Source organism: Mesoplodon bidens (genome assembly GCF_964165515.1).
Source record: "Mesoplodon bidens genome assembly, chromosome: 4".
Lineage (NCBI taxonomy): Eukaryota > Metazoa > Chordata > Mammalia > Artiodactyla > Ziphiidae > Mesoplodon > Mesoplodon bidens.
In genome coordinates, this window is record NC_138160.1 from 140,076,163 (window position 1) to 140,091,945 (window position 15,783).

General features: G+C 58.9%; 1 protein-coding gene across 3 annotated transcripts; it reads left to right on the top strand.

Annotated features, from left to right (window-relative positions):
- The first annotated feature begins 437 nt into the window (after window positions 1–437).
- On the top strand, window positions 438–12,937 carry PIK3R2 (phosphoinositide-3-kinase regulatory subunit 2). 3 transcript variants are annotated; one of them, XM_081231652.1, is made up of 16 exons: window positions 438–557; window positions 2,362–3,109; window positions 5,946–6,038; window positions 6,384–6,425; window positions 6,534–6,665; window positions 6,756–6,966; window positions 7,466–7,551; window positions 7,702–7,810; window positions 7,900–7,998; window positions 8,147–8,327; window positions 8,430–8,555; window positions 9,599–9,741; window positions 9,973–10,149; window positions 10,978–11,049; window positions 11,223–11,393; window positions 11,717–12,937. In XM_081231652.1, the coding sequence occupies exons 2-16, from the start codon at window positions 2,788–2,790 to the stop codon at window positions 11,922–11,924; spliced, it is 2,172 nt and encodes a 723-aa protein (XP_081087778.1). In that variant the 5' UTR covers window positions 438–557; window positions 2,362–2,787; the 3' UTR covers window positions 11,925–12,937. The 3 variants fall into 3 exon arrangements, with proteins under 3 accessions (XP_081087778.1, XP_081087780.1, XP_081087779.1); XM_081231654.1 differs by lacking the exon at window positions 7,900–7,998; XM_081231653.1 differs by lacking the exon at window positions 5,946–6,038.
- Window positions 12,938–15,783: the final 2,846 nt, after the last annotated feature.

Genomic DNA, 15,783 nt, shown 5'->3' on the forward strand with positions numbered 1-15,783 from the left:
CATGCTTCGGCAGTTTCCGGAAGCTGGTGGTCGCCTCTAGATCTAAGTTCCCAGGGCCTCATTTGGGACCGAGCACCCTTGGTTCTTTCCAGAAACTTTCCGAAGTCTCGGGGCCCAGCCTCTGTTCTGCCGGTCCAGGGGGAGCGCGCTCGGCCATTTCCGGAATTGCTCGGGCATCTCTGAGTCCAGCCGAGCCTAGCCGAGCCCAGCCTCGGAATTATTCATCTGACCCGATTATGTTCGGCTATTTCCGGAAATGGTCGGCTATCTCGGGGAGCCCCACCCCCACCCCGTTACCCTCCAGTCCCGCGGGAGTACGTTCGGCTCTTTCCGGAAGCATTCGAGCGTTCCCAGGCTCCGCCTCGGCCTCATTGCACCCTCCCGGCCCGAATACGCTCGGCCATTTCCGCCGGGAGCGGACCCGACTGTTCGGAACATCGGCGGCGGCGGAGGTGGGGATCCCGCGGCTGCGGCGACGGCGGCCGCGGTGGAGCCACGGGTCTGGCTCGGCTCTGCGTGACGGCGGCCGCGGCAGCAGCGGTGGCGGCCGCGACCAGGTAAGTCCGGCCTGGTCCGTGTGGCAGGCCGGTCTTGGGGTTCGGTCAGATGCGGGGGCGCCCAGGCAGAGTGTGGGGCCATGGTGGAAGCCAGAATGCGAGCAGGGTTGCATCGGGCCCCGCGGGAACTGGGGGCCGCAGGGAGCGGGAGGCCTCTGGCTCGACCTGGCTGCGTTGCAGCCTTCCCCGGACGATGAGGGCGGAACGGGGGACCCTAGACAGAGATAAGGGGTTGGAGCTGCGGCCCTGAATTGAGGGAGGCCCTGCCGGGAGTGGGGCATCGAGCAGTAATGAGGGGCGCCCAGGCATTGTGTGGGGCATAGTGGGGTGCAAGACGGCAGAGGGTCGACTCCACTTCCGGCCCCTGGGCTGGGCTGCGGGGTCCACGCAGGCCCGAGTGCGCGTCTGCACACGCGTGAGCGCGCAGGCCCTGAGTCCAGCCGCCAAGACCCCAGCCAGGCCTGGCCTCTCCACCCGCCTCTTGGATTCGGGGAGCGCTGGTTCCCAGGCGCGCACACTGGGGCGTGTGCAAACGTGTGCTCAGCTGGGCGCGGAGGCGGGCAGGCAAGCGGATTTAGGCGGTTTCCTGGACGTCCCCCTCGCTAGGCCTCAGTTTCCCCACCTGTAGAGTGGGGGTACAGGGGCCAGGGAGCGGGTAAGTTGGGGCGTCCTGGAATGTGGAGCTTGTGCTCCCTGCTCGGACACCTCTTGCTGCTCCCGTGGTCGAGGGATAAAGTCTGACCCTCTGCCTGGCACTCGAGGCCCTGCGTGGTCTGTGGCTTTCTTAAAGCCACCCTGAACTCTTGGCAAGCAGTTCTTGCTGTCAGGTCTTTGCCTGTACTATTTTCCTCTGGCCAGTGCCCCCTCCTCTCCTCTGTGAGGACCCGCCCCTAGGAAAAGCACCGCCTACCACCCCCCAACCTCTGTGGAGGACTGAACCTGCAGGGCTGAGATTGAGAATGTGTCTGTGCTGGGCTGTGTCTCCCTGAGACTGGGGGCTCCTAAGGAGTGATCATTGCCCCTTGCATCCAGCAGCCTCCCTCTTGGCAGTTGCAGTGCCCTCCTTCCCTCCACCCTTTACTGGCTCCATGTCTACCCTGGGGCTAAGGTCTTCTTGGCCTCCCACCAACCCCCTTCTGTTTTGAGTACCTACTGTGTGGGCACCAAACTGAGCAATGTCTGGACACCGCCCCCACCCCCATTCCCTCCTCCCCCGCAGAGATCAGAGATCCATTTGTTTGGACTCACCTCTAGGCCTTTGCCTGTGCTGGGGCCTCTGCTTGGACCTCCTTTCCTACCGCCTTTTGCCCCTGATGCCTCCTTCTGTGCTCAGCTGGCCCAGTCTCCTTGGGGCTCCCACAGCACCCTGAGCACCACCCATTACACCCTACCCACTCTGGGTATAACTGTCTGTTATGTGGCTGCTGCCTCCTCTCATCTATCCTGGGCCTCGTGAAGTTGGACGGATCTGAGTTTTTGAGTCCTGGCATCCTGGCCCATTGAGTTGTCCAACAAAGACCTCCCTGCTCTGAGCCTCAGATTCCCCATCTCTAACAGGGATGATGAAGAGCTTGTTTACTGAGTATGCAGTATGCCTGGGGCAGATTCTTTGGAGCTGTGCCCCCAACAACCCCAAAGGAGGGCTATTGTACCCATTTTACAGCTGGGGAAACTGAGGGGGCAGGGACTGGCCCCCCATTAGCCAATGAGTCAGGGGATTCTAACCTGGTGTTTGGGCCCATCTCTGAGTTAGGGGTGGCAGGAGTCCAAACTGGCTGATGCTGCCCTGCCCCTCTCCCCCTAGGTCGGCGTCCCGAGCCGAGCATGGTGACAGCCTGTGCCCTCGGCCCCCTCGCCTGGCGCAGCTGGAAGAGCCGCCAGCCTCGGGAGCCGATGGCTCCCCACGCGAGGGAGTGAGCGGCCCAGCCCAGCCCTACGGATTGAGGGGGGACGCAGCGGCTGAGTGACCTGAGATCACGCTGCTGCCGACCCCCTCCCACCGGTTGACGAATGGTGGACCGAGCAACGAGTGACCCTTGTCAGGGTCGTGGAACAATGGTGGGAAGCAAGGCGTGAGCATCCCCTGTGGTCACCTGTAACTTCTTGGTGGAAATAGAGGTCTGAGTCCCCAAGCCCACCCAGCGGACCCTCCTGGCCCCCACCCCAGGCTGATGGGGCCACTGGGGCTCCAAGCAGCCACCTGACCATCCATACCCCACCCTGCCCAGCCATGGCTGGCGCCGAGGGCTTCCAATACCGTGCATTGTACCCGTTCCGCCGGGAGCGGCCGGAGGACCTGGAGCTGCTGCCGGGCGACGTGCTGGTGGTGAGCAGGGCAGCCCTGCAGGCGCTGGGCGTGGCCGAGGGCAGTGAGCGCTGCCCACAGAGCGTGGGCTGGATGCCTGGCCTCAATGAGCGTACACGGCAGCGCGGCGACTTCCCTGGCACCTATGTTGAGTTCCTAGGGCCTGTGACCCTGGCCCGGCCTGGGCCTCGCCCACGTGGCCCACGCCCACTGCCTGCCAGGCCCCGAGATGGGCCCCCTGAGCCAGGTGAGCAACAGGTAGGGGCCCTGGCAGGGCTGGGGAAAAGGGGGAGTGCCCTCAGACCCTCAGTTTCCTCTTCTCTCCCACGAGGCAATGGTGCTTCTTCCAGGAGAGGAGGAATAAGGACATTTGGTTGGTCGGCAAGTGTTGATTACACTGCCGTCAAGTGCTGGATGCAGTTCATGGCTCTGGGCACCGAGTGGTGGACACAAGGCCTGGCCCTGCCCTCATGGGGCTTCTGGTTCAAGAAGTGACGAGAACGTGATTAGGTGATGACAGATGCTGTGAGGAAGGAGCCTCTCAGGAGAGATGGGGGTAAACGGCTCCGGGCAGCAGGTACAGCGAGGACAAAAGCCCTGAGGTGGGAATGTCATGACGGGTTCAGGGGACAAGTCGTCAGGTGGAGTGGAGTGAGAAAACGGGCAGGGTCCTCCCCTCAAGGACTTTGTGGGATTGATTTTGAAGACAATAGGGAGTGTCCAGTAAGATTCAGGGGCTCAATTTAGCTTCATCTTGTGGTTTGCAGACAGAATCCCTTGAGGAACCCCCTTTGTTGTAACCCTAATTTTCCGGTTTCCAAAATGAAGAGAGCCAAAAAGCCCAAAGAAGGTGGGCTACTCAGTCGAGGCCACGCAGCACAGTGACATGTGAGGACCCTACATCCCTCCCCAAAGAGACCTTCGGCCATCCCTACTTCCAAAGAGTGTCCTGGGAGTGGAGAATCAGAGCATTGAACATACGCTGCAATTGCTGCGTGCTGGGCTGTATGCTGGGCAGGGTGTGTGGGTTCCAACCAGGGAAACCGAGGCTCAGCTTGTGGGGAGGAGGCTGATGAGTGCTGAGCACCCAGCGTGGTCTGCTCTGACCCTCACAGCCACCCAGTGAGGCCCTGTGTACAGATGTGGAGACCAGGGTGCAAGGGGGTTGGACCACTCGCTCAGGGGCAGTCACCCAGTGAAGGCCAAAGCCCCTGGGAGGCACCGAGGCCCCACCCGATGGCCTGCCTGGTTTTGTGCCCGAGGGACACTGATGCCCAAAGAGAGTCAGGCCAGAGTCCCACAGCGTGGGGTGAAATGGCGGGGTGCTGAGGCAGCGTGGTTGCTGGCTTGGGCTTTGCAGCATCTGGCGTCTCCAGGGCCAGGGCCTGCGTCCCGCCTCGGCCTAGAGGAGCAGGAGGCGGCCCCATCCGGGCTCCCAGCCAGAATCTGCCTCTCCCCCTGGTAACAGCCGCCTCCCTCCTGTGCCTGGCCTGGGTCCAGACACCACACACATCCCCACTCCGGGCGGCCACCCAGCCCCACCCTCCAAATCTTCCAGGACTATGTGACATCGGCTAGGACCACCCCTCTCCAGGCCTCAGTTTCCTCATCTGGAAATGGGGGGTACTAGTCCTTTTGTTCAAGCCCTGACCCTCCGGGATCCTGGGACCACCAGGCAGCAGGCTGCAGCTGCCTGCCTTCCCTGCATTCAACTCCACCCAGGGAACTGCGTGCCGAACCCTGATGTCACCTGCGCCCCCGTCTGGCTGTGCACCCACGGGGAGGTTGCTCCCTCCCTGAGCCTCAGTTCCTCATCCGTAAAATGGGGATAATGCCTATCCTAATGGGACCTCCCTCCATGCTTTGCAAACTGGTCACAGGCAAATTTCAAAGTTGAATTTCAGAGCCCCCTTACCAGCTGGGATGTCACCCACCTCCCCTTGTTCGCTCACTTTTTTTTTTTTTTTTTTTTTTTGCATTTTTGACACAGCTGGGCCTTTCTTCAGCTCAAGGCACCACCTGGCCCATCACTCAGGGAGGCCCCGCAGGCCCCGGCTTGCTCCTGCTGTGTGCCAGGGCGTCCCCGCCAAGGGCCAAAGCTGCATCAAATGGTGGCCGTGCAGGCAGAGTGCGCCTGAGCACAAAAGGCTGGGTGGGGCAGAAACATGGGGCTGGGGGGTGGGGGCGGAGTTGGGACATGGAAGGAGGTCAGCATTTTCAAAAGGGGGGAAATTTTTTTTTTTTTAAACAAAATGACTTAGAAAATGGAGAAAGGTCCTTGGAATGAGGTGTTCTGATCCAGCTGGGGTATTTTCCTTTTACTCTCTTCAACCACTTTGTTGTTCCCACTGAGAAAGGAGAGATGATTCCATCGACCAGTTTCTCAGTTGAGGAATCTGAGGCACAGAAAGGGTGGGTCCTGTGCCTGAGGTTGCACAGCAAGCAATGGCAGAGCCCTAAACCTGCTGTATGAGTGTCCTGTGGCTGCTGTAATGAACTACCACAAACTGGTGGCTTCAAACAACAGGAGTTTATTTTCTCATGGTTCCGGAGACCAGAAGTCCAAAGTCAAGGTGTGGGCAGGGCTGTGCTCTGTCCAGAGGCTTTAGGGGAGGATCTTTCCTTGCTTCTTCCAGCTTCTGGGGGCTCCAGGTGTACCTTGGCTTGTGGCCACATCACCCCAATCTCTGCCTCTCTCTTCATAAGGCCTTCTCTTATAAAGACACCAGTCATTGGATTTAGGGATCTCATCTTGAAATCCTTACCTTAATTATATCCGCAAAGACCCTATTTCCAAGTAAGGTCACAGTCACAGGTACCAGAGATTAGGAAGTGGACATACCATTTGGGAGGACACTAGTCGGCCAACTATATCTGGCCTCTGTAGTTGGGTGAATTGATATTTTAACCTAGAAAATCGTTCCCCACTAATTCAGCCCTCCCAGCCCCACCAGCTGGGCCTTCTGTCCCCCCGCCCAGAGTGGTGGTCCAGATGCCAGGCACTTGGGCTGAGATGCAGCAGGCAAAGAGAGGGGCCGGGGTCCTTCTAGGGACCCTGCCAACATTCTGTCCCCTCCTGCCAGGCCTCACACTCCCTGACCTACCTGACCAGTTCTCCCCGCCTGATGTGGCTCCCCCTATCCTGGTGAAACTTGTGGAGGCCATTGAGCGGACAGGTGAGCCTCGGCCTGGCTGCAACCCCTGGATTCTGCTTGCTTACCTCTAGTGATGGGCAACTCATCTCCTTCACAGGGCTGCTGGGCTCACTCTGTATGGGAAGTGGCTGAGTCTGGATGTTCTGGGCCTCCATGTTGAGTTGGGGAAGGAGTAACTCCCAGGGGAATGTAGACCCCATCATTGCATGCGCCGTGCCCTCTGCCACCATTTCCCTCCCCTCCCCCTGTTCTTACCTCTGGGAGGTTAGTAGCCACCCCAGACCCCACACAGGGGTCGAGGCAGCATTTGAGAGCTCGCCTTGCCACGTGGGGTGGCACTGACCTACCCCATCCCCTTCCCCACAGGGCTAGACAGCTACAGGCCTGAGGTACCTGCCGCGCGCACAGGTGAGGGAAAGCTTCAGTGGGCAAGAGTGGGAGAGGAACCTGCCCTGGACGGATGATGTCCCCTCCCTGCACCCGCCTTGGATCGATGTATCCCCCTTGCACCCGCAGACTGGTCGCTGAGCGATATGGAGCAGTGGGACGCTGCAGCCCTGACAGATGGCGTGAAGGGCTTCCTGCTGGCGCTGCCCGCACCCCTTGTGACACCCGAGGCCGTGGCTGAGGCACACCGAGCCCTGCGGGGTGAGTCTGGCAGGAATCCCGGACTGGGGAGGGCTCTGGGGCGGGCGGGTGCCAGCCCTGGCTCACCCTCCTCTGGCCGTCTGTCCGCAGAGGCCGCGGGGCCCGTGGGGCCGGCGCTGGAGCCCCCGACACTACCGCTGCACAGCGCGCTCACACTGCGCTTCCTGCTCCAGCACCTGGGCCGGGTGGCCCGGCGCGCCCCAGCCCTGGGCCCAGCTGTGCGTGCCCTGAGCGCCGCCTTCGGGCCGCTGCTGCTGCGGGCGCCGTCGCCTTCGCCGCCGCCAGGGGTCGCGCCCGACGGGTGAGAGGCCGGGGCTGGGGAGGCGGGGCTGAGCCGGAGCAAAAAGGGGTGGGGCTTTAGATGGAGGAAGGGCTGGAGACGTAGCCAGGGCGGGGGTCTAGACGATGAGAAAGGAGTGTGGACGGGGCCCAGCGGGGAAGAGGCCAGAGCTGTCCTGATGGGCGAGCTAGGAAGGATAACAAGGGGTGAGACTTGAGGTCCAGGAAGACTCTAGCAGGCCTTGGGACAAGGCGATGGGGCCTAGACCGGAGGGCCGGCACTTGGGTGGTGTCTGTACCTTCCTTCACGTGCTGATTCCTGTTGTTTGTTGTATGAATACTTACTGGGAGCTAACTGCATATACATAAACAGTAGTGGGTCTCCCACACCAGCCTGCGTCACCTACTCTTCTTCCCCTCTCACGCTTTCACATAGACCCCCCGCCAGACACGCAAGCACATGCAGGGCCCTGTGCACACCAGGCCCTACCCGGCGCTCACCACACGTCTCTTCCCCCTAGGACTGAGGCCACCCCCGACTTCCCTGCGCTACTGGTGGAGAAGTTGCTTCAGGAACATCTGGAGGAACAGGAGATTGCGCCCCCAGGTGACCTCCACCCCCTTTTATTAGCTCCTATCGTTGGGGACCAAGAATGCTGACTCGGAGCCCTGCCAGTATCAGCAGGCTTGGTTGCAATGGGAGCTGGCCACAGTATACAGTTGGTGCTCAGTGTGCATTTGTTTTCCTGTCCCCCAGCACTGCCGCCAAAACCCCCCAAGGCAAAGCCAGCCCCCACAGGCCTGGCCAATGGGGGCAACCCGCCCTCCCTGCAGGATGCTGAGTGGTACTGGGGTGACATCTCCAGGTAGGGTTGTGGGGTGGAGCCACATGGTGGGCAAAGCCTGAGGGGTCGGGTCTCCCAGTGAGCAGCCCCAGTCCTGGCTGTCTCCACAGGGAGGAGGTAAATGAGAAACTGCGGGACACACCTGATGGCACCTTTCTGGTCCGAGATGCATCTAGCAAGATCCAGGGGGAGTACACACTGACCCTCAGGTGGGGGCCTGTCCCTTCAGGGAGACCAGGGGTGAGCGGTGGGAGGGAGAACACCCAGGTCAGAGGACTGGGGGTCGCACAGCCAGTGGGACGTTGCTGGGTCTGCGGATGCTGCTGGTTGCTGACACCCCCTCTCACCCGCCCCTAGGAAAGGTGGGAACAACAAGCTGATCAAGGTCTTCCACCGAGACGGACACTATGGCTTTTCGGAGCCACTCACCTTCTGCTCTGTTGTGGACCTCATCACCCACTACCGCCACGAGTCGCTGGCTCAGTACAACGCCAAGCTGGACACGCGGCTCCTCTACCCGGTGTCCAAGTACCAGCAGGTACAGGGCTGGGGTGTGAGCTGGGGGCGGGGGTGGGTGGTGCCTGGCCGGCCCTGGGCCTGTTTCCCAGGTAGCTTCCCTGACGGCACCGGGTATCCCCAGGACCAGATCGTCAAGGAGGACAGTGTGGAAGCAGTGGGCGCCCAGCTCAAGGTCTACCACCAGCAATACCAGGACAAGAGCCGCGAGTATGACCAGCTCTACGAGGAGTACACACGCACCTCCCAGGTACTGCGGGCCAGCGCATCCCGGGAGACCCAGGCACGGAGGGGCAGTGCCAAGGCCACAGGGACAGATGTCCACTTCTAGGTCACAGCAGGCTCTTACAACCAGGGATCACTCTAAAAGCATAGAAATCAATGTATGTGGTTCTAAAAAAAACAAATAAAAACAGATGAAGAGGCACCAACCAGCCTCCCAGGAGCGGCTGAGCTGTGGGAGATGTCTTGGTTGAGCCTCTGGGCCTCAGTCTCCCCATCTGGAAACTGGAACCGTGAGTCTTAATTACTTCTCCATCCCCTTCAACCTGGATGTTATTCAAAATGATGATAACCGCCTGACGAAGAGTTGCCTAAGACAAAGCCTCAGGAGGTCATGGAAAAGAGCAGTGTCTTTTAAAAACAAGGAAGTGGGGGGAGGTTTTATTACTCAAGGACTGTGTTAATAAATTTCTTTTGTAAGTTGAGATACAACTTATTCAGATTGAACATCCCATCTCGAGCAGGGAATTTCTTTGTCTCCCCTGTAGTCCCTGAGCAATTTCTGTCTTGTCCCCTTTCTAGTGATGGGTCACCTGAGGTTCTAAGTGGACAAGATACCTGTCTGGGATCAATTAGGAACATCATGACCGTGAAAATGGCTTAGGCCCCCTGAGCCTCAGTTTCCCCATTAATAGTTCTGACTTTGTAGGAGGCTCTTGGGAGGTTTTATGAGATGATGCATGGAAGGTGCTTGGTGCAGCATCTACTCTGAGAAGGAGCCCCATGAATTGTAGCAACTAGATTTATCATTAATTCTCAGCCGTGCTCACAGACCCAGGTATTTTTTTAAGGTGCCTAAAGGAGGATCTAAAGGAAGAGGGGGTTTGGGGAGTGTGGGGTTTGAAGGCTGAATAGGAGTTCATTTGGTGAAGGAGGGGCTAGAGGAACGATGCACGTGGTGGAGGGAACAGCTTGAGCAAAGTCTCCATATCAGGTTGCGATCTGCCTTTATCCTTCACGAGGGACTTGCAGGGAGTCCCAGGAGGTGCTCAGATTTACCCCCTCCTCCAGGAACTGCAGATGAAGCGCACAGCCATAGAGGCCTTCAATGAGACTATCAAGATCTTTGAAGAGCAGGGCCAGACACAGGAGAAGTGCAGCAAGGAATATCTGGAGCGCTTCCGGCGTGAGGGCAATGAGAAAGAGATGCAGAGGTGAGTCTGGTTCCTCTGCCCTGCCCTACCACACCTTGATCTGACACAGCGCAAGTAAGGAAAGAAAGGAAACAGAGAGGGCAGCCTGGGTTTCAGGGGAAGAGAGGGTCGGTTGAAATGGGCTTTGAAGGATGAATAGGAGTTTGCCAGAAAGAGCAATCAGGGAAACAGCATGTCCAAAGGCTTAGATACTCGGAGCCATCTGAGGCCTCTGAGCCACTCCTCCCACAGGATCCTGCTGAACTCAGAGCGACTTAAGTCTCGCATTGCTGAGATCCACGAGAGCCGCACGAAGCTGGAACAGGAGCTGCGGGCACAGGCCTCCGACAACCGAGAGATTGACAAGCGCATGAACAGCCTCAAGCCAGACCTCATGCAACTGCGCAAGATCAGAGACCAGTACCTCGTGTGAGTGCCTGGCTCTGCACTCAACCGTGGATCCCCCCATTAGTGCAGGGGCACCTGGTGAGGTGACCTCTGCATGCGTCTCACTCTTGCTTTCTCCACCAACTAGCCCTACCTAGTCCCCTAGCCCCCTTGTCTGTCCGCCAGCCCCTTCCCTCTCGATCAGGCCCCTCCCAGTTCCCTCAGATGGGCTCCCTGTGCGGCGGCCTCAGCCTCAGCTGTGCAATGGGAACACTGCTCTCACGAGGCTGGGTCATTGGGAGCCTCCGACAGGGTCCACTCCATGAATGCCAACTGTGCAACCCAGCACACGGCGCCCAGCCTGAGCCCAAGATCCCTCCTCTGCCCACTGACCCACTGAGGACTTCATCAGGGGCTTCCTTCTTCCGCCTGGGTCTTGGACGCTCATGTACACCCATTGTGTGCCAAGCACCGTGCACACATTAGCTCACTTGGTCCTTTCAAAGTCCTTTGTAAAGCTGCCCTGTGCAAAGGCACACCACCGTGAAGTCCCCGGGACTGAGCCTCTGATAGTGATAAGACCTTGCCATGGTGGCACAACCCAGAGTCTCAAAAAGTGTAAACAGAAACATAATAAATAGGGGGGTTCCCTGGCAGAGCTTGAGGAGTCCACTTGGGTTCAAGTGGTCCTTGGCCAGGCCAAGGCTGACCCCTTGTGGCAACCAGGGGTATCACACCCAGAACCTGCACTTGTCAACCCTTGCCTCCAGCCAGGCTGGCCTGGCCCATGGTGGCTCGCCCTGCCTGTGTTGCAGCTGCTGTTTCCCTACCAGCGGAGCAGCAGGAGCCCACCTTTCCTCTTCCCCCCAGGTGGCTCACTCAGAAAGGTGCCCGGCAGAAGAAAATCAATGAATGGTTGGGGATCAAGAACGAGACTGAGGAGTGAGTGACCACTTGGTGGCGGGGGGGAGGGGTTGTCCCAGGGGAGGGGCCATTTTTGGTGGGCTTCGCAGAATGAGTAGGAGTTCACCAAGGAGGGAGAGTTGTCCAGGTGGCAGGGGGACCTTGGAGGCTAACGAGTAAGTGACCAGGGCTCCTCCCTGCCTCCCCCACAGCCAGTACTCACTGATGGAGGATGAAGATGATCTCCCCCACCACGAGGAACGCACATGGTATGTAGGCAAGATCAACCGCACCCAAGCTGAGGAAATGCTGAGTGGCAAGCGAGATGGCACCTTCCTCATCCGTGAAAGCAGCCAGCGGGGCTGCTATGCCTGTTCTGTGGTGTGAGTGCCTGGCAAGGGAATGGAGAGTGGACTGAAGGTGGGGAGGAGGGATCCGCCCATTCCTTCTGAGAGCTCTCATTGAGTGCCAACTGTATGTTAGGCCTCGGGAAGACAGGAAGAAGCCCTGGATTCTTGGGGACAGAGGAGGAAGCTGGGATGGTATCAAAGCAGGAGATGGCGGGGTCTGGACCGGGTCGGCATCCAGCATACAGGAAATGGGGAAATATAGGTCCCAGGCAGGGTCACCTGACAGGAATAGGGGGGCGGGGCTGGGAGAGCCTGGTGGGGGCCCATCTGACCCACCCCTTCGCCTGCACCCACAGGGTGGACGGCGACACCAAGCACTGCGTCATCTACCGCACAGCCACAGGCTTTGGCTTCGCAGAACCCTACAACTTGTACGGGTCGCTGAAGGAGCTGGTGCTGCACTACCAGCACGCCTCGCTGGTGCAGCACAACGACGCGCTCACCGTCACACTTGCCCATCCTGTGCGCGCCCCGGGCCCCGGGCCCCCACCTGCCACCCGCTGAGCTCTGAGCAGGAGAACTGGCCCAGCTGGGGTGGCAGCTACATCCGCAGTCTCCATCTTTTTGAACCTGTCTCTTCTTTCTTGGGTTTTCTCCATCTCTCTTGTCTTTGTGAATTTCTCCAGGTCTATCTGTTTTTCTCTTCATCTCTCTGCAATTCTGTCTCTTTCAGGTTCTTCTCCATGTCTGCCTGTCTCTCCATCTCTCTGAGTCTCTGTCCATCTCCCACTGTCACACTTCGTCCCTTTCTAGCTCCACCTGTCTGTCCTCTCTTTCCCTCTTGGTCTCTCTCCCTCTGTGTATCTATTGTGGGGGTCCCGCCTCCCCCACTCCACCCCCCTTCCCCCACCGGCACTGCCCTCCCTGCAGCTCTGGCCACCCACACCCCTGTGCCCTGCCCCTGACAGGCCCCCGGGGTCCCCAAAGCCCCACCTTGGCTGCACCTGCCATGTTTACAGAGGCCTCCGGGCTGTGCGGCCCCGACCTGGGTACCCCGATTTTTAAGCCATAGACCTGGGATTAGGGCAGGAAGGAACTTTGCTTGGCCACTTCCAAGAACCTCATCCATGACATTTGGGGCCAGGCGGGACCTGCCCCACAGACCCCAACTTCCCCTTCAAATCCTGAAGTGAAACCCGGTTAACACCACAATGGGGCTGCTGCCAAGAAGTAACCCAAAAAAAGAAAATAAGTAAAAATAAACTCATGAGCTGACCCCAGGCCTCCCAGGAACTGAGGCCACCAGCACCTCTGGGGCAGCCGACACGCAGCGCTGCCCACAGCACCTCTACGCGACGCAGACTCAAGGCTTCTCAATCATGTCGGGCTCTGATTTTATTTTTCCTCAACTGTACGTAAAGCCCTCTTTTCTCTCCTCTTTGGGACGAGAGCCCTGGTTTTCTATGCCGCCCACGGACCCCCACCCCACCCCACCTCCTGCCTGCCTGGCCAGGCTGGCAGGCGGATTTTGTATGGTACGTTGATACTGATGTGGATATAAAACATTGAACTTGTTGGATGCTTCTGTCTTTGGTGACAGGTTTCTTTAGCTCCGGGCTGCCAAATGAGGGCTGACAACCCCTGCCTCCTCCCCACCTCCACCCCCAACCCCAGTTTATTTTTTTTATTATTTATTATTTTATTTTATTTATTTTTTGCCTGTGTTGGGTCTTCGTTGCTGCGTTGCGGCAAGTGGGGGCTGCTCTTTGTTGTGCGCGGGCTTCAGTAGTTGTGGCACGTGGGCTTAGTAGTTGTGACTCGCAGGCTCCAGAGCACAGGCTCAGTCGTGGCTCACGGGCTTAGTTGCTCCACAGCATGTGGGATCTTACCGGACCAGGGCTCAAACCCATGTCCCCTGCATTGGCAGGTGGATTCTTAACCGCTGAGCCACCAGGGAAGTCCCCCAACCCCAGTTTAGATGCTCACATCCAGAGAAGTTGAGAGACCCGTCAAGGTCACACAGCAGAGAGGCTCAGATCCCAAGCTCTGCCCCACACCCTGGCCTGCTGTGGGGACCCCAGGTAGACCCTGGCCCAACTCCTCCCTGGCCCCCAAGTTTGAGTTGGAGTTCCGGCAATCAGCCACCAGCCCTACCCTCCAGAAAGTCACATCCCCTCTGATGTGCAGCTTCATTGCCAGGCAGGCTCAATAGTCACAACCCCTCCCGTGACACCCAGAGGAGTCTGCAGTGCCAGCCCCTCCCTGCTGACCTCCACTGACCCCCCTCCACACCTGTCCCTGACGCCGGCTGCCATGTCCCAGGGGACACTGAGCTGGGTCCTCATGCTGTCTTTGACACAGATTCATGTTCACCATCTTCCCTCTCCCAAAGGTCCCTGTCACTCTACCCTTCCCTCTCACACCCCCAGGGCTGGGGACCTTCTGACCTTTCTTCTTCCCATACAGCACCTGTCAGGATCCAACACGCCTGAGGCAGCCCCAGGTGGATGAAGGAACCAGGCTGCCTCTGACCCATCTCTCCACTGGGCTCTCAGAGGGACAGGACTTGCTTCCCTTGGCCTCAGTGCTCTGGTCCTTCCCAAGCACTGTCCCCGCTGAGTGGTCAGTCAGGAGGTGCCCCATAAATAACTCCAGCCCGGACTCTGCCCCCACTGTGGTCTTCACCCACTGCATGGGTGGACGCAGGGTAAAGCTCACCTTCTCAGTCCCATGAGTCCAGCCGGGTGGAGCCTGGGGGCACAAGAGAACAGCCCACAGAGCCTCTAGCCGGTCCCCACACTCAAATCAACTGTGTTTTCTCAGAGATGTCACCTCCCCTCTGATCCTGCTTCCTCTTACCAAGTAGGGTCAATAGTCTCTACCCCTGCCCCCAGTGGACACCTCTGAGGGTTCCATGATCAAATGGGTGAGGTTACATTTATGAATTCCTCCAATAGGGCTGGTGTTTAATAACCACCGGGAAAATAGTAGCAATTATATTTATTGCTATTTCTCCTGTCCTGCCCAGTACAGGACCAAGCACACACAGTTCCCCAAAGCTGTGTTGCTTAGTCTTGCAGAGGTTTCACAAAGGAAATGGGTTTTGTTAAGGGTTCAGAAGAATGGGGTGGGGGGATCATCCAGTAGTGGAGACTTCAGGGGAACCCCAGCTCCCAAACCTGCTGCTATGAATGTGGCCGTGCGAGCCAGCGTTTCCCCAGAACTGAAGCGGAACATGGGCTGTGGAGCGGAGGACTGGGCTGTTTTCCAGCCCACGGGTGAGCATTTCCTCTGGTGGGATCCGAATCTGTGTCGTGTCAAGGCCTTGAAGTTGGAACGTCTCGGTTACTTCCCCCAACACTACCAGCCGCCAAGCCTTTATCTGGGCTATTCTCCCTGCCCGCACCACTCTCCTGTCAACACCTCCCCAGGCTCACCTGTGTCACCTCCACACCCAGCCTGGGGCAACTCTCCCTCTGCTCTGAGCCCTCTATGGTAGCTTTATTCCCCAAACCTCACTTCTCCCGTTTTACAGAATGAGTTGAGGCTTCATCTCTTGAGATCCCCACACTGTCCCAGAGCAAACGTGGGTTTGGCTGATTCCTGTGGGTTTGGGTCCTATGGGGCCAATCCCCCACCCCTGATCCATGTACAGAGTACAGGCTTCAGGTAATGACTGCTCCAACCCGGGCCTCTCTTCTGACAAGGGCGCTGGCTGAGGACAGGGATGCCCCCCTCCTCAAGCCTTTGGATGGTGGAAAGAAGGAACACCAGCTTTTTTCTCTCCCCACCCCCCAGCCAGGGGTGAGGGAGCCAAGAGAAGTGAGCCCCTCCCTGCTCTGGCTTCTGCTTTCTGGCCCAGCTGTGGCCAAGCCTGAGTCAGCCCCACGGGACCACGCTGGTGGATCTGGAGCGTCTGGGCTCTGGAGCCTGAGAGGAGGAGGTTGAGAATGAGGGGGGTCCGGGCCAGGCTAGGGGAAAGGGCCCGGCCTGCTCAGCTGCTGCCTGCCCCCAGGCCGGGGATCACCTCTCATCGGAGCATGGGGTGGGGAGGCGGGGTCCCCGGGCTAGGACCAGGGGCCTGGAGCACCCTGGCGGCCCCCAGAGGGATCCGTGGACCCATAGAGATCCTCCTATCTCTTGGTCTCTCCGTGTCTCTGTCTCTAAGCCCCCACTTATCCTCCGCTCAAGGTGCTCAGGCCCCAGCCTCACAGGACTGGACGGGGCTGATTACGGGGAAGTGTCGGGGAAGATCGAAAGGCAGCCCATTGTCCAGGTGATTGGGGGCCCAGCACCTGGCGGGCGGTGGGATGCGGGTGGGGTCGGTGTGGAAAGAAAGACCCAGAGAGAGAGAGAAAAGTAGAGATCTCTGGAGACGTCAGCCCCGGCCCCCGAGAGGCGTGTGCACCGGGAGGCGGGTCCG

Bases quoted from the DNA above. Each gene is read 5' to 3' on its own strand.
- PIK3R2 (XM_081231652.1), top strand. From the start codon at position 2,788: ATGGCTGGCGCCGAGGGCTTCCAATACCGTGCATTGTACCCGTTCCGC. The intron at 6,967-7,465 runs GTGAGAGGCCGG...TCTTCCCCCTAG, and splicing joins CCAGGGGTCGCGCCCGACGG to GACTGAGGCCACCCCCGACT. The intron at 11,050-11,222 runs GTGAGTGACCAC...CCTCCCCCACAG, and splicing joins ATCAAGAACGAGACTGAGGA to CCAGTACTCACTGATGGAGG.